Raw genomic sequence first — 19,892 nt, forward strand, 5'->3', positions numbered from 1 at the left:
AAGTGAGGCCAGAGGGCAGGGACAGAGCTGCTGCTGTTCTCTGTGTGCCAGGGCCCAGCAAAGGGAATGTAGGGAGGGTGGGAGGTGCAGGGCAGCTGGGGTTAGGGGTTGAGGGCTGGGTGTTGGCGGCTGGATCCTGCTTTAGTGGAAGTGTCCCTTTAACAGCGGCTGGCCTGGCCTGGCTCGGGCCCTGCTTTGCCTCCTGTTCAGCTGTGGCTGCAGCTGCCATGCTGACTCATGTGCCCGCAGCTAGCAGGAGCTGGCAGCATGGGCTCCCCAGGGGCTACGACAGGCTGGGGGCTTCTGGATTATAAGACGGAGAAGTATGTGATGACCAGGAACTGGCGGGTGGGCGCCCTGCAGAGGCTGCTGCAGCTTGGGATCGTGGTCTATGTGGTAGGGTAAGAGAGAAGAGCTTTTGGCCAGGCTGGAGGGGCAAGGGAAGAGGTGGGGGGTGGGGCTTGGTCCTGCTGGGTTGAAGTTGAGGGTTGGGCTGTTTAGGGGCTGGAGGGGAAGGGGGCAGATTGGGACGGGGGGTGGGGAGAGCTAGGCAATACAAGACAGGAGAACAAGAACAAGCTGTGTGTTTGTTCTGGTGTCCACCTGCCTCCTTCCCAGGCCCCCACCCAGGCCCCACCCAGGGCGCACAGGACATCGTCCTTAACATCTGTGAGAGCTGGAGCACTAGGCCCCCAGAGAGACCACCAGCTGTATCTTGGGTCAGGAGAGTCTGTAAGGGGGAAGCTGGATCTAGTCAGGTTGGGGGTGGGTGCTGGCTGGTGAAGGTGACTGTCTGAGGGCACTGGCTCTCTGATGCATGGCTGGAGCTTCTGTCTCGTTCAGGGGGTCTGGCGTGGGAAGTGGGGCCAGAGAGGATGCTGGACTGGGAGCCTGTAGGGTGTGGGGAGAGAAGTGAGCATGTAGGGCCCAGCTCCGCCCCTGTCACTACACGCTGGGGACACACCACACTGCCCAACTTCTCCTCCCCAGGTGGGCTCTCCTCGCCAAAAAAGGCTACCAGGAGCGGGACCTGGAACCCCAGATTTCCATCATCACTAAACTCAAAGGGGTTTCCGTGACTCAGATCAAGGAGCTTGGAAACCGGCTGTGGGATGTGGCCGACTTCGTGAAGCCGCCTCAGGTGGGGGCCCTGCTGTTGCTGACGGGAGCGCAAGTCCTTTCCCCGCTGACAGCTTGAACACCCACCATGCAGCCAGTGCGTGTGAGAGAGAAGCATGTGATGCCAGAGACGGCTGCAGGTTCTCAGGAAGGGCTTCACAGAGGAGTGGCACCTGGACAGGACTTTCAGGGATGTGTAGGAGGTTTCGGGTGGAAAAAGGGGCCAGTCAAGAAGCCAGGCCAGGGTTGGGCGTGGTGGGTCACGCCTGTAATCCCAGCACTTTGGGAGGCCAAGGCAGGTGGATCACCAGGTCAGGAGATTGAGAGTATTCTGGCTAACACGGTGAAACCTCGTCTCTATTAAAAATACAAGAAATTAGCCGGGCATGGTGGTGGGCGCCTGTAGTCCCGGCTACTTGGGAGGCTGAGGCAGGAGAATGGCCTGAACCCGGGAGGCGGAGCTTGCAGTGAGCCGAGATCGCACCACTGCACTCCAGCCTGGGCGGCAAAGCGAGACTCCGTCTCAAAAAAAAAAAAAAGAAGCCAGGCCAGAGAAACTGCATTTCCAAAGACTGCCAACAGAAAAGAAGGGAGTTTCTGGGACTAATGGCTTCAGCTTGAGAGTGGTGTGAGGTGCTGGGGCATGGAACTTCCTGTAGCCCTGCTCCCTGACCTGGGGCACTACGGTCAAGTGCTGCTCCTCCCCTCTTCTCGACTGCGTTTTCATCCTCCCTCCACCCAGCTCATCCCCAGCCTCAGCTGCCATTTCTGCTCTTCTGATGCCCAGGGTATATTCCCAGTGATCACCTGCCCAGAGTACAGCTGTCTTCCAGGTGCACACCCACATGTCCAAAGATCAATTATTTCCTTCTCCTGGCATGGCCTCTGTGACGTCCACTAGTCACGATGGCTGTGACATCCACTAGTGCCTCAGCCAGACCCGTGACTCAGCCTCGACCCCTTCCTGTCCCTTCCAAGATTTTTCACCACTACCCATGCCATGCCATGCATGAGACTATGGCCTCCTAGAGGGCCCTTAGATGCCCCTCTCACCTCCTCCCTACTGCTCAGTGCACACCACGCAGCAGCCAAGCTGAACTTTCACACCAGGCATCATGAGAGCCTGCAGCCCCTGCTTCTACCCTCAGGAATTCCCCCAACTCTGCCCATGACGGTGTCCACACTTTCCTCCCAATCCTAATGGCTGCCACTCCCAGCACCCTCTGGCCAGCCCTCACCTTCCCTTCCTGGGCATGCATTCCCCAAATTCACAGTGCTCTCACGAGCAGCACTGGAGGGTCAGCTTTTCTTTCCAATGTCCTCGGCCACCCGTTGACCACAGACACAGCTTTCCCTCTTCTCCCTTGTCCCCTGCCATGCCAGTGCTGCTGTGTGTGGGATGAGAGACTCACCTCTTCTCCATCCTGGGCAGGTGCCGGGCCCAGCTCTCCCCTGGATCTTCAGTACTAGAAGCAGCAGGCTGTTGGAATATTCTGGTTGAAGCCAGGCACGGTAGCTGGAGCCTGTAGTCCCAGCTACTTGGGAGGCTGAGGCAGGAGGACCTCTTGAGCCCAGAAGTTAGAGGTTGCAGTGAGCACTGATCACAACACTACACTCCAGCCTGGGCGACGAAGTGTAATCTTGTCTCTAAATACACACACACACATGCACACACACACACGCACACACACACACACACACACACATTTTGGTTGAGACAAGAAAGAAACTTGTCTCAAGAGATGGACACAGGCACAAGGCTTCCTGGTCTCAAAAATGGCCAGAACCGCTGCCAGCCTCCCATCTCTGCTTCAATCTGCCTTATGGGGGGACAGGGTTAATGACTTGATGGGGCCAACATCCCTTCCCTCATAAACCAGGCTGCCGGCTTCTGGCCTTTCCAGTCAACGCGAGCCCAGCCAGGCCAACCTTGAGACTTGCCTCCTAGGGAGAGAACGTGTTCTTCTTGGTGACCAACTTCCTTGTGACGCCAGCCCAAGTTCAGGGCAGATGCCCAGAGGTGAGTTTGCCCAGGATACTCCCAGCGGGCCCCTCGTTCCTCTGCCAGCTCCAGGTGGCCACCCATGTTTCCCTTTCCCCTTCCCAGGTGGCTGAAGGCTCAGCGTGTGCTCAGTGTCCCCCAGGCACTGGGCTACATCTTTTCATTAATCATTATGTTCAGTCTTCACATATCCCCTGCCTGGTAGGAAGTCCTGTGATCCACATTTCAGAGGAGAAGACTGAGGCTCAGTGAGGTTGAGTCACTTTCTTAAGGCCTCCAGGCCTGTGAGTGACAGGACCCTGAGCTCTGGGCAGTAGCAGTTCCCGTGAGGTGTCCAGGCCCTCCCCATCCTGGTCCTGCCTCTGGGTATTCTCCAGGTTGGTAGTGTGACACCCAGAGCTGGGCACATGCTCAGGGAGGCTCTAATAGCAAGAGCCAAGCTGGAATATCACCTCCCCTTCTCTGTGCCCAGCCTCTATTAATATGTCCTGAGGCAGCTTTCATCTTTGTGGACCAACACAGCACACTCTTGGTCATGGTGAATTCAGGATTGCTTATGATTTCTGGATAGTTTCTGTGTTTTATTTTTGAGATGGAGTTTCGCTCTGTCATCCACGCTGGAGTGCAGTGGCACGATATCGGCTCACTGCAAGCTCTGCCTCCCAGGTTCACGCCATTCTCCTGCCTCAGCCTCCGGAGTAGCTGGTACTACAGGTGCCCGCCACCATGCCCAGCTAATTTTTTTTTTTGCATTTTTAGTGGAGACGGAGTTTCACCGTGTTAGCCAGGATGGTCTCCATCTCCAGACCTCATGATCCACCTGCCTCAGCCTCCAAAAGTGCTGGGATTACAGGCGTGAGCCACCACACCCGGCCTGATTTCTGGATAGTTTTTTATATCAACCGTGGTCAAGCCAGAGTCCCCCACCTTGTTCTTCTTCATTTCTGATCCAGAAATGCTGATTCTCCCCCTGACATTTCACCTTTTCCCCTTGCCTGGGGATGTCCCTGGGATCCTGCATCTGTCACAGAGCACGCTCATTCTCTCCAGCTGTGAATTTTGTTTGAACTATTGGGATTCAGGACATAGTCCTGAAAGTTTACCTCCACAGTGACATCTTTAAGCAAGTCCAACATTTAGCTGCCTCCTGGGCTGAAGGGTCATTGTGCAGACACCTGTCCCCTGAGCCCTGGTGGCTGGTCCTAGCACAGTTGCTGGAGACATCCCATGTCCGTAGTTGGAAATATGCACAAAGGATTGCTTACTCTTTTTTTTTTTTTTTTTTTGAGATGGAGTCTTGCTCTTTTCTCCCAGGCTGGAGTTCAATGGCGCGATCTCGGCTCACTGCAACCTCTGCCTCCTGGGTTCAAGCAGTTCTCCTGCTCAGCCCCTGAGTATCTGGGATTACAGGTGCCCGCCACCACGCCCAGCTAATTTTTGTATTTTAAGTAGGGACGGGGTTTCACCATGTTGGCCAGGCTGGTCTCGAACTCCTCGCCTCAGGTGATCCACCAGCCTCGGCCTCTCAAAGTGCTGGGATTACAGGCGTGAGCCTACTGAGACCAGCTTGGTTGAGGAGACCCGAACCCAGTGGTGCTAAAGGAATTAAAGACACACACACAGAAATATAGAGGTGTGGAGTGGGAAACCAGGGGTATCACAGCCTTCAGAGCTGAGCGCCTCGAATAGATTTACCCACATATTTATTGACAGCAAGCCAGTGATAAGCATTGTTTGTATATATTATAGATTATAAGTATTCCTTATGGGAAACAAAGGGATGTGCTCTGGCTGGTTATCTGCAGCAGGAGCATGTCCTTAAGGCACAGATCGCTCATGCTATTGTTTGTGGTTTAAGAATGCCTTGAAGTGGTTTTCTGTCCTGGGTGGGCCAGGTGTTCCTTTTCCTCATTCCAGTAAACCCACAACCTTCCAGCGTGGGTGTCGTGGCCATCACAAACATGTCACGGTGCTGCAGAGATTTTGTTTATGGCCAGTTTTGGGGCCAGTTTATGGCCAGATTTTGGGGGCCTATTCCCAACATGAGCCACTGTGCCCAGCAGGATGTGCTTACTCTTAGTGAACCCACACAATGTCCTTCTCTTTCTTAATGCTCAGGTGTCTATTTAATGTTCAGTTTGTAGACTGTTCTGAAATTTGGCTGGATCCGTGGGTCTGTGTTTTTCAGAATCTGTGCAATTCCTCTTAGTCTGCAACCACACTTCTGGCTCTTCCCATGAAACGTCAGGGCTGGGTCGTAATTATCGGATCTGACAACCTGGCTTTCCCAGAAGACCAGAGTTCTGCCAGCTCCTCTCGGTATCCTGGCGCCTGATCCCTCCCTGACATGCACCATGCTCCTTATAGTGTCACCTCCCTCAGCAGACACCGCTGAGCCTCCCCATTGGGCTAGGGGGCTAGCTATGCTAAATTCACAAAACTCCATCTCCCATACTTCAAGGACCACCTGCATGGACAGCCCAGCCAAGGTGGCAGGTCCTATGATGGGACAGAGGCTGTAGGTGGGGGAACTTGGGCTGCACTTGAGCAGAATCTTTTTTTTTTTTTTTTTTTTTTCAGACAGAGTCTCGCTCTGTCACCCAGGCTGGAGTGCAGTGGCGTGATCTCGGCTCACTGCAACCTCCACCTCCTTGGTTCAAACAATTCTCCTGCCTCATCCTCCCAAGTAGGTGGGATTACAGGCACACACCACCACACTTGGCTAATTTTTGTATTTTTATTTATTTATTTATTTTCTTTCACATTTATTTTTATTTTATTATTATTATACTTTAAGTTTTAGGGTACATGTGCACAATATGCAGGTTAGTTACATATGTATACATGTGCCATGCTGGTGTGCTGCACCCATTCCCTCGTCATTTAGCATTAGGTATATCTCCTAATGCTATCCCTCCCCTCTCCCCCCACCCCATTTTTGTATTTTTAATAGAGACAGGGTTTCGCCATGTTGGCCAGGCTGGTCTCGAACTCCTGACCTCAGGTAATCCGCCCACCTCGGCTTCCCAAAGTGTTGGGATTACAGGTTTGCCAGGCCGAGCAGAATCTTAAAAAAAGGTGAGGAGAAGCTGGTGAGCAGGTGGATTTGATTGAAGCAGGATGTCCACACAAAGGGGACTTGGTGGGTAAAGGCCCTGAGCTGTATGAGGTGAGGTGCCTTTAGGGCTACCTGCCACTGAGTGGAGCTGAAGTGAAGATTTGGACTGGGGTGGCAAGAAGGTAGTTCAGGATTTCAGGGGTCCTTGTAAGCACCACTAAGGAGCTAAACTGTTTTTGTTTGTTTTCTTTTTTTTTTTCCTGTAGCAATGAGGTTTTGCTTTGTTGCCCAGGCTGGTCTCGAACTCCTGGGCTCAGGCAATCCGCCCGCTTTGGACTCCCAAAGTGCTAGGATTACAGGCGTGAGCCACCGTGCCTGGCAAGAGCTAAACTTGATTAGAGGAACAGAAGAGAGCCACACATGAGCTCAGAGGCAGGGTGCTCAAACTCCTGCACATTGGGATGCACCACTTGGGCTGCTGGGCATAGGTGGATGAGGGTAGGGGGAGATGTGGGGGCCCCACTGGTGGTCACTGTGGGGTCTAGTTGGAGGAGACGGTAGCCCAGCTGGGGTGAAGAGGAGAGGCAGACACAGGACATAGGTAGGGACAAAGAAGCAGAGCATGTGGCTCTGCTCCCACCTCCACCCAATCATGACGGCCCTGTTTTTCAGAAAGTCCCACCGCCTCATTCTGGCTTCTCAGAGGCCCTGAGCCTTCCTTGCACCCCTGGTGCTGGTGTTCTTCCTGCTGCCCCTGAGCTGAGTGCCCTGGGCAGCAGTGTCCATCCTCAGCTGGGGCAGGACCGTGCCTGGGAGAGTGCCCGATGCTCAAGGGTGCCTTCGTCTCTGGGGTCTGGGACCCCAGAAAGCTCGCCTGTCCTCCCCTTCTGCCAGAGCCCCATAGTCCCATGCCTCTGTGCAGGCATTAATGTCCCCAGGTTACAGAAGAGCGAGCACAAAGGAGTAGCCTGTGGCCCCACAGCAAGGACGTGGGGTCCTGCTTCAATACCCAAGCCCCTGTGACTCTAGGGCCCTGTCCTCCCCTTCTGCCAGAGCCCCATAGTTCTGTGCCTCTGTGCAGGCATCAATGTCCCCAAGTTACATAAGAGCGAGCAGGAAAGAGTAGCCTGCGGCCCCTCAGCAAGGGTGTGGGGTCCTGCTTCAATACCCAAACCCCTGACTCTAGGGCCCTGATCTTTGTCAGCCATGTCCCCATGCCAGGCATCAAAAACTCACCCTCCCAAGGTATCTTCACCTTCCCTAATCTGTCATCCAAATTGGACCAGAGGAGCTAGACCTGGAAGAATCACTTCCGCATCCACCAGGGACAGAACTGTCAGGAGGGAAGGGGCAGGGTGCGTTGTCTCACCCTGTAATCCCAGCACACTGGGAGGCTGAGACAGAAGGATTGCTTGAGGCCAGGGGTTTAAAACCAGCCTAGTCAACATAGCAAGACTCCATCTCTACAAAAAAAATATTAAAAAATCAGCCAGGCTCAGTGGTGTGTGTCTGTAGTCCCAGCTACTGGGAATACTGAGGTGAGAGGATTGCTTAAGCCCGGGAGGGCGAGGCTGTAGTGAGCCATGATCATACCACTGCACTAGAGCCTGGACAACAGAGTGAGACTGCATCACTAAAAATAAATTTTTTGAAAAAGGAGGAAAGGGGTCTCCCTTTGTCTTTGAAATACAGCACCGTACCTTCATGTGGCCAGGGCATTGCTCCGCTCCCTCCTCTGACCACCTCCTTTTATTTGCACCCTCCAGCTTTCCTGTGTGGCCCCACACTCAGGGTACTCTGGTGGCGGGGTGGTGAGGAGGTTTAAGGTGGGAAGGGGGCCTGTCCTTCCCACCTTGAACCTCCCTGCCTTTGAGACTGGGCTGTGGAGGGGAGACATCCCCTGTGCCATTGGTGACTGTTCTCTCTCCCACCTCAGCACCCGTCTGTCCCACTGGCTAACTGCTGGGCCGACGAGGACTGCCCTGAAGGGGAGAGAGGCACGCACAGCCACGGTAACTGTGGGCTCTGTCTTCCAGTGCCCCCAGCAGGGTGGGGGCCGGGCTGGGATCCTGGGTGGCTCCTGAGTGCAGGCCCTGCTCGCCTCTGTCCCTGCATCTCTCTTTCTGCCAACAACCCCCTGGCTGAAGCCCTCCCCAGGCCTGCGGAGATTTGAAGGTCTGGAGTTCATCTTTTGTTGAAGGTCTGGAGTTCATCTTTTTTTTTCTAGGCATAAAGACAGGCCAGTGTGTGGTGTTCAATGGGACCCACAGGACCTGTGAGATCTGGAGTTGGTGCCCAGTGGAGAGTGGCGTCGTGCCCTCGTAAGTGTCCCCACAATCCCCCACCCCCACTGGTGCAGGGCCCCAGGCCTGGCAGAGGCTGTCACCTCCCTTCCACCTGCAGGAGGCCCCTGCTGGTCCAGGCCCAGAACTTCACACTGTTCATCAAAAACACGGTCACCTTCAGCAAGTTCAACTTCTCTAAGTAAGCAGAGTGGGTCTCATCTTCCCCAAGACCCTCCTTGTCCCGTACCTTGTCTGACCTCTCCCACTCCTCCCAGGTGCAATGCCTTGGAGACCTGGGACCCCACCTATTTTAAGCACTGCCGCTATGAACCGCAGTTCAGCCCCTACTGTCCCGTGTTCCGCATTGGGGACCTGGTGGCCAAGGCTGGAGGGACCTTCGAGGACCTGGCGTTGCTGGTGGGTCCCGATTTGGGGGCAGGGCTCCTAGAGGGCTCTGGGAGAGGGTCCCAGGCCCACCCAGCGGTGGAACAGCCATGTGCTATGTGCAGGGTGGCTCTGTGGGCATCAGAGTTCACTGGGATTGTGACCTGGACACCGGGGACTCTGGCTGCCGGCCTCACTACTCCTTCCAGCTGCAGGAGAAGAGCTACAACTTCAGGTGAGGCCCCACTGCTCCCAGTGCCCAGCTGCTGTACCCATCTCCCTCTCCCTGTAGCGGCCAGGACAGACCACACCCAGACCCAGCCCTCTAGATATTCCACTACGTGTGCAACGGCATCCCAGGAGCAGGAGAGAGCTGTTCTCAACCCAACATCCTCCAGCACAGGCTCCGTCCTGCTCCCCCAAGTCCTGAGCCCTCCACCCCATCTGTCCCAGGCCCCTGACCAGCTCAGGCTCCTCACTGCCAGCCCTTCCTCCACCCCACCCTGCTTCTAGTATCTCCCCTCCACAGCAATGGGGTGTTTCATTTTTACTTTCTTTTCCCCTTCTCCCCTTCAGCATTTTTTTTTTTTTTTTAAGACAGAATCTCATTCTGTCACCCAGGCTGGAGTGCAGTGGCCCGATCTCGGCTCACTGTAACCTCCGCTTCCTGGGTTCAACTAATTCTCCTTCCTCAGCCTCCTGAGTAGCTGGAATTACAGGTGCCCGCCACCACTGCCAGCTAATTTTTATATTTTGGTAGAGATAGGTTTTCACGATGTTGGCCAGGCTGGTCTCAAACCCCTGACCTCAGGTGATCCACCCACCTCAGCCTCCCAAAGGGCTAGGATTACAGATGTAAGCCACTGTGCCTGGCCTCCCTTCAGCTTTTACCTAAACATTTTTTTTTTTTTTTGAGACAGAGTCTCACTGTGTCGTCCAGGCTGGAGTGCAGCGGCAGGATCTCAGCTCACTGCAAGCTCCGCTTCCCGGGTTCCCGCCATTCTCCTGCCTCAGCCTCCTGAGTAGCTGGGACTACAGGTGCACGCCACCATGCCCGGCTAATTTTTGTATTTTTACTAGAGACGGGGGTTTCACCATGTTGGCCAGGATGGTCTCGATCTCTTGACCTCGTGATCCACCTGCCTCAGCCTCCCAAAGTGCTGGGATTACAGGTGTGAGCCACCACACCCGACCTTTTTTTTTTTGAAATGGAGTTTTCACTCTCTTGTGGTCCAGGCTGGAGTGCAATGGCACCGTCTTGGCTCACTGCAACCTCTGCCTCCTGGGTTCAGGTGATTTTCCAGCCTCTGCCTCCGGAGTAGCTGGGATGACAGGCGCGCACCACCACGCCCAACTAATTTTTGTCTTTTTAGTAGAGATGGTGTTTTGCCATGTTGGCCAGGATGGTCTCGAACTTCTGACCTCAGGTGATCCGCCCACTTCGGCCTCCCAAAGTGCTGGGATTACAGGCATGAGCCACCACGCCTGTGTTTTTTTTTTTTTTTTTTTTAGATGAAGTTTTGCTCTTGTTGCCCAGACTGGAGTGCAGGGGCCCGATCTCAGCTCACTGCAATCTTTGCCTCTCGGGTTCAAACAATTCTCCTGCCTCAGCCTCCCAAGTAGCTGTGATTAAAGGTGCACACCACCACACCCAGCTAATTTTTGTGTTTTTACTAGAGATGGGGTTTCACCATGTTGGTCAGGCTGGTCTCGAACTCCTGACCTCAGGTGATCCACCTGCCTCAGCCTCCCAAAGTGCTGGGATTACAGGTGTGAGCCACCGCGCCCGGCCTCAAGGTTCATAAATTGCATTTATTATCATGTCTTTGAGTCTTCTAAGCAGATCTATTGGATCCTTCTGCCACCGAGTGTCACCTCGTCATGCAGGCAGGCATACACAGCCACCAGGCCTGGGGATGATGCCCCTCAACATAGCTCACTGCACCCCATCTGATCTGGCTTCCTCAACCTCCCCAGCCCTTTGAAACCATGTGGGGCTGGCTCCCACCCACATCCTGTTCCCCCGACCTCTGTGCCGGCAAACCACCTGTGTGCATGTTCCTCCAGGCGCAGCCTCATGTCCCCTCCAGGAAGCCTACCCCAGTTCCCAGGGAAGAGTGAGTTCCCATCTCTGGAATCCCTCAGCCCTGAGCCTGCCCCTTCACATCCCTCGCTGCTGGGTCTGTTTAGGGACTCCTCTGTCCCCCGTCCTCTCAGCAGGCAGGGAACTTCTGACGGACAGATCTTCGTTTGCTTTTTCTGTTTTCTCACCAATTACACAGGGCTGAGACCCAGGACTCAGGCTTGGGCTGGGGGTTTATAGAGTCAATTGACAAGTGGGATAGAGGCCTGGCAGGGCCAGCCCCACCTGGGGGTGGGCAAAGCAGGTCACCAGAGCCTTCTTTCCTGCCCACAGGACAGCCACTCACTGGTGGGAGCAACCGGGTGTGGAGGCCCGCACCCTGCTCAAGCTCTATGGAATCCGCTTCGACATCCTCGTCACCGGGCAGGTAGGCACAGGTAGGGGTCAGGCCGGGGATGGGATGGGGCAGGCAGACAGGGCTGGAGGAGGCATGAGGCCGACAGTCGTGGGCTGAGAGGTTCAGCTCAGATCTCTCTCAGGCAGGGAAGTTCGGGCTCATCCCCACGGCCGTCACACTGGGCACCGGGGCAGCTTGGCTGGGCGTGGTGAGTGCAAGCACTGTGGGCACCTGCAGGCTGCGGTGAGTGCCGCTGACCAGGGTGTGTCCAATGCATGCTGGAGCCTCTGGTGCCTGCACATGGAGTCTCAGGGTGCAGGCTGGGGAGGTGGCAGGAGAGCAGGCTCGGGGGCTGGAACATGGGTTGGCCCTGCCTCTCCCAGGTCACCTTTTTCTGTGACTTGCTGCTGCTGTATGTGGATAGAGAAGCCCATTTCTACTGGAGGACAAAGTATGAGGAGGTGAGCTGAGATCGCTCTGCTTGGACTCTGGGTTCTGCCACACTTAGGAAGATGTCGGCTAGATCCCTGACTTGCTGTCCTCGTCTGCAGGCCAAGGCCCCGAAGGCAACCACCAACTCTGTGTGGAGGGAGCTGGCCCTTGCATCCCAAGCCCGACTGGCCGAGTGCCTTAGACAGAGCTCAGCACCTGCACCCACGGCCACTGCTGCTGGGAGTCAGACACAGACACCAAGATGGCCCTGTCCAAGTTCTGACACCCACTTGCCAACCCATTCCGGAAGCCTGTAGCTGTTCCCTGCTGGTTGAGAGTTGGGGGCTGGGAAGGGCGGGGCCCTGCCTGGGGATCTCAAGGATGAGGCCTCAGCATGGAGGATTGGGGGTAGAATTCCACCCTTGAACCCCAGCAGACAGTCCCTCCCCCGACTCCCACCTTGGCAGGGTGCTGCCTCAGGGAGCCACAGAAGTCAGCTGTGTTTTGAGACGGTGACAGAACCTGACCTGTGGAGACTGGGAGAGCCCAGCAGGCACTTGTATTGCAGGGCTCCGACTGCATGTGGCAGGGGCTCCTGCTGCGTCTGGGCCTGGAGGTCTCTCTCCCAGTGCTCTGTCCCCAGTGTTCCTAGCAGAGGTATGCTTACCAGCTGTCAGCACAGACCCGGCTGCTGCCTGGGTCCTGGCCCTCCTCCCCAATCTGCACCCCCATCACAGGTAGAGACCCTCCCCTCCCATTGGTCCTACATGGGGCTGTGCAGCTGGAGCCAAAAAGGCAAGGTAGAAAGAGGAGTGATGGGGGAGGGGGATTGTTTCAGCTTCTCTGGTGCTGTGATGCCCCAGGAGAGTCCTAATCTAGGGAATGGCGTGGAGTAGGCAGATAATCCACCCCCCTATCCCCCAGACAAGGGCGGAGCATATGTCTTGGGCCCATACCTGCTCAGTTTGTGAGGACCGGCTGCTTTCCAGTGGTAGCCCTTTTGCCATGGAGGGCTGGGAGAGAGAGCAGAGGGCGGCAGGGCTAAGTTGGTGATCATTGGGTTCTTCAGGACCTTCTATATCCCTCCTCGGTGACACCCCAGCCCAACCTCTTGGAATCTTTCCTCCAGGCTTCCTGAGAGCCCTGGGGGTGGAGGCTGTGGGAGGCTGTACATCTGAAATTCACTTCAATCCAAGTCACACCTAGGAAGCTGTCTGGGCAGCTGCTCGAGGGAGGCCCTGGCTCTGATCCCAGGCTGAGTGGAGTGGCTGGAAGGAATGGGTCCAAACACCACCGAGATCTCCCTCAGGCTGGCCAGGTTTTGCAGCTGGAATTCTCCTCTTGGTCCCAGGGCGGGGCAGGGAATTCTAAGCGTCCACCCCAGGGAGGCAAGGGGCTGCTTTCCACTGTGGGTACCTGGTGATCAGGGCATGCTGTGGAGGGCCAGCGGTGGGGCTGAGACTGGGCTGACATCTGGAATCATCTGCCACCTGGAGCCTCAGTAAAATGCCTGGGGTCCCTGCTGCCTCTCAATCTCCAGAGCCATGTCCATGGGGAGGTGGGCTCTGAAGGGCGAAGGTGGGAGAGCGTGGCCCCTGAGGCCTGGGTATCCAAGGAGGGGCACATGCACCTGATTCTCCTTGGGGCCCAGAGGAAGCTGATGTCATGGCTGGACAAAGTCACGGAGTAAAGCCAGCAAAGCCACCCTCTTCCTGTGTAGTCCTTACAGGCATGACTGGAAGGTTGGGGGGCATCTATGGTAGACATGGCACAGCCATGGGGAGACCAGTGGGGCGGTGCAGGGTGGACTTGGGGACCCTACCCCCGAAGACTGAGGTCCTGCAGCTACCAGGTGGGCTAGAAGGTAACTGGAACAGGCCTGGGCACTTGTGCACCCATGTAGGAGCATGAGGGCCACGCTCTTTTCACCTCAAAGCCCTTGAAGAGTGGGCAAAGACAGCAAGAGAGCCGCAGCCTGGGCCCGAGCTCAGAAACAGCTGTCGCCTCAGTCTGAGCACAGGCATGCACCCCAGGGTAGTGCCTGCAGGGATGCACGTGTCCCTGTGGGGGTGCCTGTGCCAGGCAGGCCTCAGGCGCGTGCCACGCTCAGAACCCTGCTGCCCTTTCTAGGCAGCCTCCTTGGGGCCCAAGCTCTGCTCCCTGGATCTGCCACCTAGCAGACGTGGGGAGCCTGACCCCATGCCTGTCACGGAACCCTCCTTGCCTGGTGTGTGTGGCTCCCCTCTTCGCTGGGCACCTGGATCCAGGCCCACCTGTGTCCCTGACTCAGGGTGGTCCCAGGACTGGCACCTACTCTTTAGAGAGCCCCAGCATCTTTGATGTGGATTGGAGACAATTGCCTGGTTCCCTGGGGCAGGTAAAGACTTGGTGCCACAAAGAATGCCACAGTGGATATGCCAGCAGGCCACATGGCTGGCCAAGCAATTATTATTATGGATCCCTTGGGCTGTGGGCCTTCCCATCCACCCCACCACAACTGCCCAGGTAGCTGGAGCTGATCATAAACAAGAAGGCTCTGGGCAGAGTCCATGGCACCAGCACCGGCCAAGGCCCACTCCTAAAGACCCAAAGCTCAGCCCCTGGATGAAGGTCCTAAGGTCCTGAGGACTCCCCAGCCTGCGCAGGCCTGCAAACCCAGGCTGCTCACAACAGAAGGGGCTCTCGGCTTGTCTGGCCTCTCTGGCCTCCCAAGCAGGTGTGGGAGGGTGGGGCGAGTGTGGGCTGACCAGCTACTCCATACGGCCAGGGTCCTGTGCTGGTGCCTGGCTGGGGGGCTGCACAGCCTGCACTGTCTCCTCCAGGCTGCCCCTGGGGAATACCACGTAGTGTGTGGAGTTCAGCCCTGGCAGCTCCCGCTGGTTCTCCTTGCTATGCCGGATGCCGTAGCCGAAATACACTGCGAGTCCTAGACAGGGCAGGAGGCAGGGCATGAGCCTGAGGTACAGGTTCCAGCCCTTCCTGTCCTCTTTGCCCTCCTCCTGACCCCGGTCCCAGCCTGGCCCCCACTCACCCATCAGCAGCCAGATGGAGAAGCGCACCCAGGTCAGATAGCTCAGTTTCAGCATGAGGCAGATGTTGAGGACGATGCTCAGGGCTGGAATCAGGGGAACCATGGGGATCTGAGGAGGCAGAGGCACGGCAGGGCTGGGCCGGGCTGCAGGCAAGATCTGCCAACCCAGGGCTCACTTTCTCGGGAATCCATAGAGCCTTTCTCCCTCTCGGGAGATTGTGGAGACACGTGCTCACTCACCATGCAGAAAGGGGTGCGGGATGGGTGTGCCGTCCCCCCCAGCCCTGTGAGCCTTGTTCATTCTGGGATGGCAGTGGGGGAAGGGGAGGCAGCTGCCTGGGCCGAGCACGAGTGGGTGTTGGCTAGGGGAGGTACCTGAAATAAGTCTTTCCGATACTGTTGCTGGTGAGCCCCCAGGACAAGGAGGCTGAGCAGAAACATGACACTGGTGAGCAGGAGCAGCAGGATGTAACCCCAGTGTGGGAGGTGCAGGGTCGAGTCCCCAAAGACGAGCACACAGCCTATGGTGATGGCCGAGGCCAACATAATGCCAAGCGCCCAAGTCACCACTGCTCCAGGGCTGTACCCATCCAAGAAGCCCAGGTAGGTCCTCAGGGCTGGCTTCAGCTCCCCTGGCTCAGGGACGGAGGCATGCGCAGTGTCCACCAGCTGTAGGTGGTCTGAGAAGGAGCTATGCTGCTTGGTCAGGGGGCCAAGGCTGGCTGGGCCTGGGGAGTTGGGCGGGGAAGACTTCTGGAAGCGCAGCACAATGATGCTGGTGGCCACGAAGGTGTAGGCCAGGAGTGTGCCAAGGGACAGGAACTGAACCAGCGACTCCAGGTCCAGCAGCAGTGCCAGGAAGGCCGTGAGGAGCCCGAACGCCAGGGTGCCCGCCACAGGCACCTGTGTCCGGGGGTGCACATGGGCAAACACCTGGAAGAAGAGCCCATCAGCGGCCATGGCATAGACAATGCGTGGCAGGGAGAAGAGGAGGCTGAGCAGGACGGTGTTCATGGCTGTAGCAGAGAGAGTGGGGAGGGTCAGCATGGTGGAGAAGCCCACCAGGGGCCTCTGCTGGGGGTCGGTGCATGGGTGGCTCCTTGGGAACATGGGCATGAGCTTATCTGGGCTCTCAGACTAAGCATGAGTGTGTGTAGGAGTAATAGATTGTCAGCACTTTGCCCAAGAACAGGACATCTGGGTTAGGTCGCAGGCCCACTGGAGCATCGGATGAGGGCTGAGTCCCTCTGCCTAGGAAATAATCTATAAGGACATGTCCAGAACTAATATGCTATGGACCATGTGTGAGGCGGTCCCTTCCAAAAAGTTTCTGAAGAAACTTTTTTTGAAGTGAAGAGTTTCTAATAATTAGCACTTTCCTTGCCCCATTATGCAACTGGTAAAACAGCCCCAGGTGAAGGTGCATTCCCCAAGAATCTGAGGACAGGGCCCCCCTTGCTCTTTTCCCTGCCACCCTGCCCAGGAAGAGTCTCTCACCGCAGATGGAGCCAGCTGCCACGATGAAGCCAGCCCACCTGTAGCCCCGCTGGTAGAAGGCATCTGCAAGCGCTGAGTCAGGGTCCAGGCTGTGCCAGGGCACCATGAGGGTTAGCACGGTGGAGACAAGGATGTAGGCACCAGCTGCAATGGCAAGTGAGATGGCGATGGCCAGAGGCACGGACCGCCGTGGGTTCTGGGCCTCCTCACTGGAGGCGGCAATGACGTCGAAGCCCACGAAAGCATAGAAGCAGGAGGCAGTGCCGGCCATGATGCCGGAGAAGCCGAAGGGTGCAAAGCCGCCTTCCTCAGCGCTCCAGTTGTGAGGCTGGGCCAGGATGAAGCCCAGGATGACAATGAAGAGAATGACAAGCAGGCTGATGGCCGAGAAGGTGTGATTGAGCCAGGAGGAGACGCGGGCTCCACAGGAGACAAAGGCAGAGGCCAGGAGGATGATGCCAGCAGCCAGGAAGTCCGGGTAGTGGCCCAGGAGGGGCACCTGCCAGGAACCCATGTGGGTCTCAGTGAAGTTGCGGATGCTGTGGCTGAACATAGAGTCCAGGTAGCCACTCCAGGCACGGGCCACGGCGGCGCCACCGATGATGTATTCGAGGAGAACATTCCAGCCAATGAGGAAGGCCCACAGCTCACCCATGGATACGTAGGTGAACAGGTAGGCAGAGCCAGTGCGTGGCACACGTGCCCCAAATTCTGCATAGCATAGGGCTGCCAGCAGGGAGGCCACAGCGGCCACACCGAAGGACAAGAGCACAGCAGGGCCAGCCACCTCCTTGGCCACGGCACCTGTGAGCACGTAGAGGCCCGAGCCCACCATGCCGCCCACGCCCAGAAGAGTCAGGTCCAGTGTGGACAGGCAGCGCCGCAGTGACGTCTCCATGGTGGAGTCCTCCAGCGGCTTCAGGCGGTTCAGCTTCTGGCATAAGCGTGCCAGGCTAGCAATGCTGGGCAGCCCCCGGGCCATGGCAGGTGGCCGAGAAGAGCACCGAGCCAGCTACTGGAACCTGCTAGGGCCAGAGGGGAATAACAGGATGCCCAGCCGAGGCCTGGCCGGCCTTCCATCCCTCCTGGTCTGACCACCTGCAGTCCTCTCTCCGTCCCTGACCTGGGGACCTGGACACCCTCACCAGGGGCCTGCTGGAGAACTGGAATGCGGCAGGTGTCAGAGCCTGTGGGCAGGAGGTCATAGGAAGCCTGGAGGCCCTGTCTGCATCCCAGGCAGCAAAGGAGGCCTGATGAGGCCCCACCTGCTCACCTGCTCGGTGGCCCTGAGGGGTGGGGAGGGAGGAGCTCCAGGGGCAGCAGGGAGAGAGGCTGGGAACGGCTCAGTGGTGGGGTCCCAGAGCCAGGTGAAACCGAGGCTTCCCCAGAGTCCAGCCGGATCCGGAACAGGAGCCGCGGCTCTGCGTTGGGGCGGGCGTGGCCCAGGCAGCCACCTGGCCCCGGACAGACAGTGGCGGCTACATACACCCCTGTCCCCGCCCTCGTGACCAGGCTGGGGTATCTGCGCCCCAGGCGGAATGCAGGGGCGCTCTGGGCCCGCACACCTCCCCATGTCCGACACGCCGCTGCTGCCAGAGCCAGCTCCGCCGCGCCCCCATCCCCGGACACCTGCGCCTTCGCCTGCTCTTGGGCCTGAGCCCGTCCCAGTCCCCGTCCCCGTCCCCGTCCCGTCCCCGTCCCCGTCCCGTCCCCGTCCCCGTAGGATCTGCTGCAACCCACCTGCTGCCGCCGCGGCTGCCTCAGCTCTGAGCACTGAGCCCGCCCAGTTCGCTGGTGCCGAGCGCAGGGTCCGCCCCCACCCCAGGCCCCCCGCGCGGCCCCACCCGCGGCCACACGCCCAGATATTTCACCCTGCCCACCCTGCCCGACCTCGCAAGGTCATTACCGGAGCTCTCCGGGGTTTAGGGAAACCCTGCGACTGTGACTCAGTCACAGATGGAGAAGGTCAGACCGCCGGCCAAGTGACTAGCCTAGGTCACTTCGGGGAGGTTAAGGGCCACGTCTGAAAGTCCGCAGCCCACCTTCTTTCCACTGCAGCAGACACCCTTCTTGATCCCTCACCCCAGTACATGAACCCCACCCAGCTGGGCCCGGGACAGGCCCCACAGCACCGTCATGTGAGCTTTAGGCACAGTGAGTTAGATGAAGACATGGGTCTGGCAGAGTGGCCTGGGGCAGTCCCTGACCTATACTCTTACAATGGGGTGGCAGTCAGCCACCTTCACAGGTTGGCAAGAGACTGCAGCCTTTTGAGAGAGTTCTGTGAATTGAGGGAACGCACACTGGCTGTTTTGAGCCTGCAGCTACCACGTCCTGCAAGGGAGGGAGCAGCTTCTGGGACCAGCCTGCAGCCCTCCTGTGGGGGACTAGAGCTCCTCAGACCCCAGTGGCAGCCCTTCCTAGCCTTGGCACCTCTGGCAGGCCGGGAGGGCCCTATGGGACCCCAATAGCGGATCCCCACTTGTGTTTATCAGCGACAGCCACTGTGTCCTGAGTACTGCATTCCAGCGCCCCATACCTCAGGCAGGCAGCTATGCACCAACACACCTGGCTAATTTTTTAATTTTAATGTTTTTAGAGACTGGTCTCACTATGTTGCCCGGGCTGGTCTCGAACTTCTGGATTCAAGCGATTTTCTTGCCTTGGCCTCCCAAAAGGCTATGATTACATTCATGAACCATGGCTCCTGGCCTCTCCAGAACTCTATACTAGACATGTGTTCAGGCTTATATGTGGTTTGTGGAATGGGATCTTAGGAGCATCTGCAGCCTATCCAGCCTATTGGGCTAGTGACAGGATGATGGACTCCCAGGCAAGATGGTGCCAATTTGGAACATTCTGCCTTGGCCAGAATGCCAATACCTTCTAATATTTGGCTGGTATTGTCTTGAGGAACTTCTCAGATGGCTCCCACTTCCGGTGGGATGGTAGCTTCCTTACCCCATCCCTGTGTTGCCTGAGCAGACGTCCCTTGTCCTGAAATGTCACCACAAAAGTCTAGGCACTTCAGGCCAGAGGGTTAGGCAAATTTGTAATGGGAGCTCCCCCAAGGCCTTACCAATGACCGCCTTATTGCTGGTGTCCAGTGTTTTGGAGTGTTGACTTTTTATCTATCTGGAGAAGGTGTGACGCACCACACCCTCTGCCACAGGCACCAACATATAACGGATATGTGAGACTAAGCAGGGCTGATGCAGTAAATTGTACATTTCCAGGGATATTTCACTCACTGCTGAGTGAGACAGTTACACAGAGCAACCTCGCAGTGATGCAGTGAAGATAAACCACCAGGAAACAAAAACTTTCTAACTCATTCCACAAGGCCAGGATTACCCTGACACTAAACTCAACAAAGACATCACAAGAAAAGAAAACCACAGACCAAAATCCCTTATGAATATAGATGTAGAAATCCCCAGCAAAACACAGTGGGCTCTTGAACAACACAGGTTTACTAATACATAGATATTTTTCAACCAAATGTCGATCAAAAATACAGTATTTGGCTAGGCCCAGTGGCTCACACCTGTAATCCCATCACTTTGGGAGGCTGAGGCGAGAGGATCGCTTGAACCCAGGAGTC

At 56.8% G+C, this 19,892-nt stretch overlaps 2 protein-coding genes across 9 annotated transcripts; one reads left to right on the plus strand and one right to left on the minus strand.

Moving 5' to 3' along the window:
* Positions 1–112: 112 nt before the first annotated feature.
* LOC100445728 (P2X purinoceptor 6) lies at positions 113–14,324 on the plus strand. 6 transcript variants are annotated; one of them, XM_054543608.2, is made up of 12 exons: positions 113–401; positions 991–1,141; positions 3,068–3,139; positions 8,116–8,191; positions 8,407–8,500; positions 8,583–8,663; positions 8,740–8,874; positions 8,974–9,083; positions 11,265–11,358; positions 11,471–11,536; positions 11,712–11,789; positions 11,880–12,186. In XM_054543608.2, the coding sequence occupies exons 1-12, from the start codon at positions 238–240 to the stop codon at positions 12,184–12,186; spliced, it is 1,428 nt and encodes a 475-aa protein (XP_054399583.2). In that variant the 5' UTR covers positions 113–237. The 6 variants fall into 6 exon arrangements, with proteins under 6 accessions (XP_054399583.2, XP_054399581.2, XP_002834688.3 ...); XM_002834642.6 differs by having other exon boundaries at positions 114–401; positions 8,740–8,881; positions 11,880–14,324; XM_009236834.3 differs by having other exon boundaries at positions 114–323; positions 8,740–8,881; positions 11,880–14,324.
* SLC7A4 (solute carrier family 7 member 4) lies at positions 14,176–18,056 on the minus strand. Of its 3 annotated transcripts, none has more exons than XM_063722948.1 (5): positions 18,029–18,056; positions 16,289–17,310; positions 15,167–15,807; positions 14,792–14,900; positions 14,176–14,686 (listed from the first exon to the last, which is right to left on the minus strand). In XM_063722948.1, exons 2-5 carry the CDS (start codon positions 17,268–17,270, stop codon positions 14,511–14,513), a joined length of 1,908 nt encoding a protein of 635 aa, XP_063579018.1. In that variant the 5' UTR covers positions 17,271–17,310; positions 18,029–18,056; the 3' UTR covers positions 14,176–14,510. The 3 variants fall into 3 exon arrangements, with proteins under 3 accessions (XP_063579018.1, XP_009235110.4, XP_063579017.1); XM_009236835.4 differs by having other exon boundaries at positions 16,289–17,742; XM_063722947.1 differs by having other exon boundaries at positions 16,289–17,475; positions 18,029–18,055.
* Positions 18,057–19,892: the final 1,836 nt, after the last annotated feature.

Source organism: Pongo abelii, chromosome 23, assembly GCF_028885655.2.
Source record: "Pongo abelii isolate AG06213 chromosome 23, NHGRI_mPonAbe1-v2.0_pri, whole genome shotgun sequence".
Classification (NCBI taxonomy): Eukaryota; Metazoa; Chordata; class Mammalia; order Primates; family Hominidae; genus Pongo; species Pongo abelii.

Excerpts from the sequence above, each read along its gene's own strand:
- LOC100445728 (XM_054543608.2), top strand. The coding sequence starts at position 238 with ATGTGCCCGCAGCTAGCAGGAGCTGGCAGCATGGGCTCCCCAGGGGCT. Across the intron at positions 1,142-3,067 it reads ACTTCGTGAAGCCGCCTCAG|GGAGAGAACGTGTTCTTCTT; the intron begins GTGGGGGCCCTG and ends CTTGCCTCCTAG. Across the intron at positions 8,875-8,973 it reads GGGACCTTCGAGGACCTGGC|GGTGGCTCTGTGGGCATCAG; the intron begins GTTGCTGGTGGG and ends TGCTATGTGCAG.
- SLC7A4 (XM_063722948.1), bottom strand. The coding sequence starts at position 17,270 with ATGGCCCGGGGGCTGCCCAGCATTGCTAGCCTGGCACGCTTATGCCAG. Across the intron at positions 14,901-15,166 it reads ATCGGAAAGACTTATTTCAG|ATCCCCATGGTTCCCCTGAT; the intron begins GTACCTCCCCTA and ends CTGCCTCCTCAG. Across the intron at positions 14,687-14,791 it reads CTCCATCTGGCTGCTGATGG|GACTCGCAGTGTATTTCGGC; the intron begins GTGAGTGGGGGC and ends TGCCCTGTCTAG.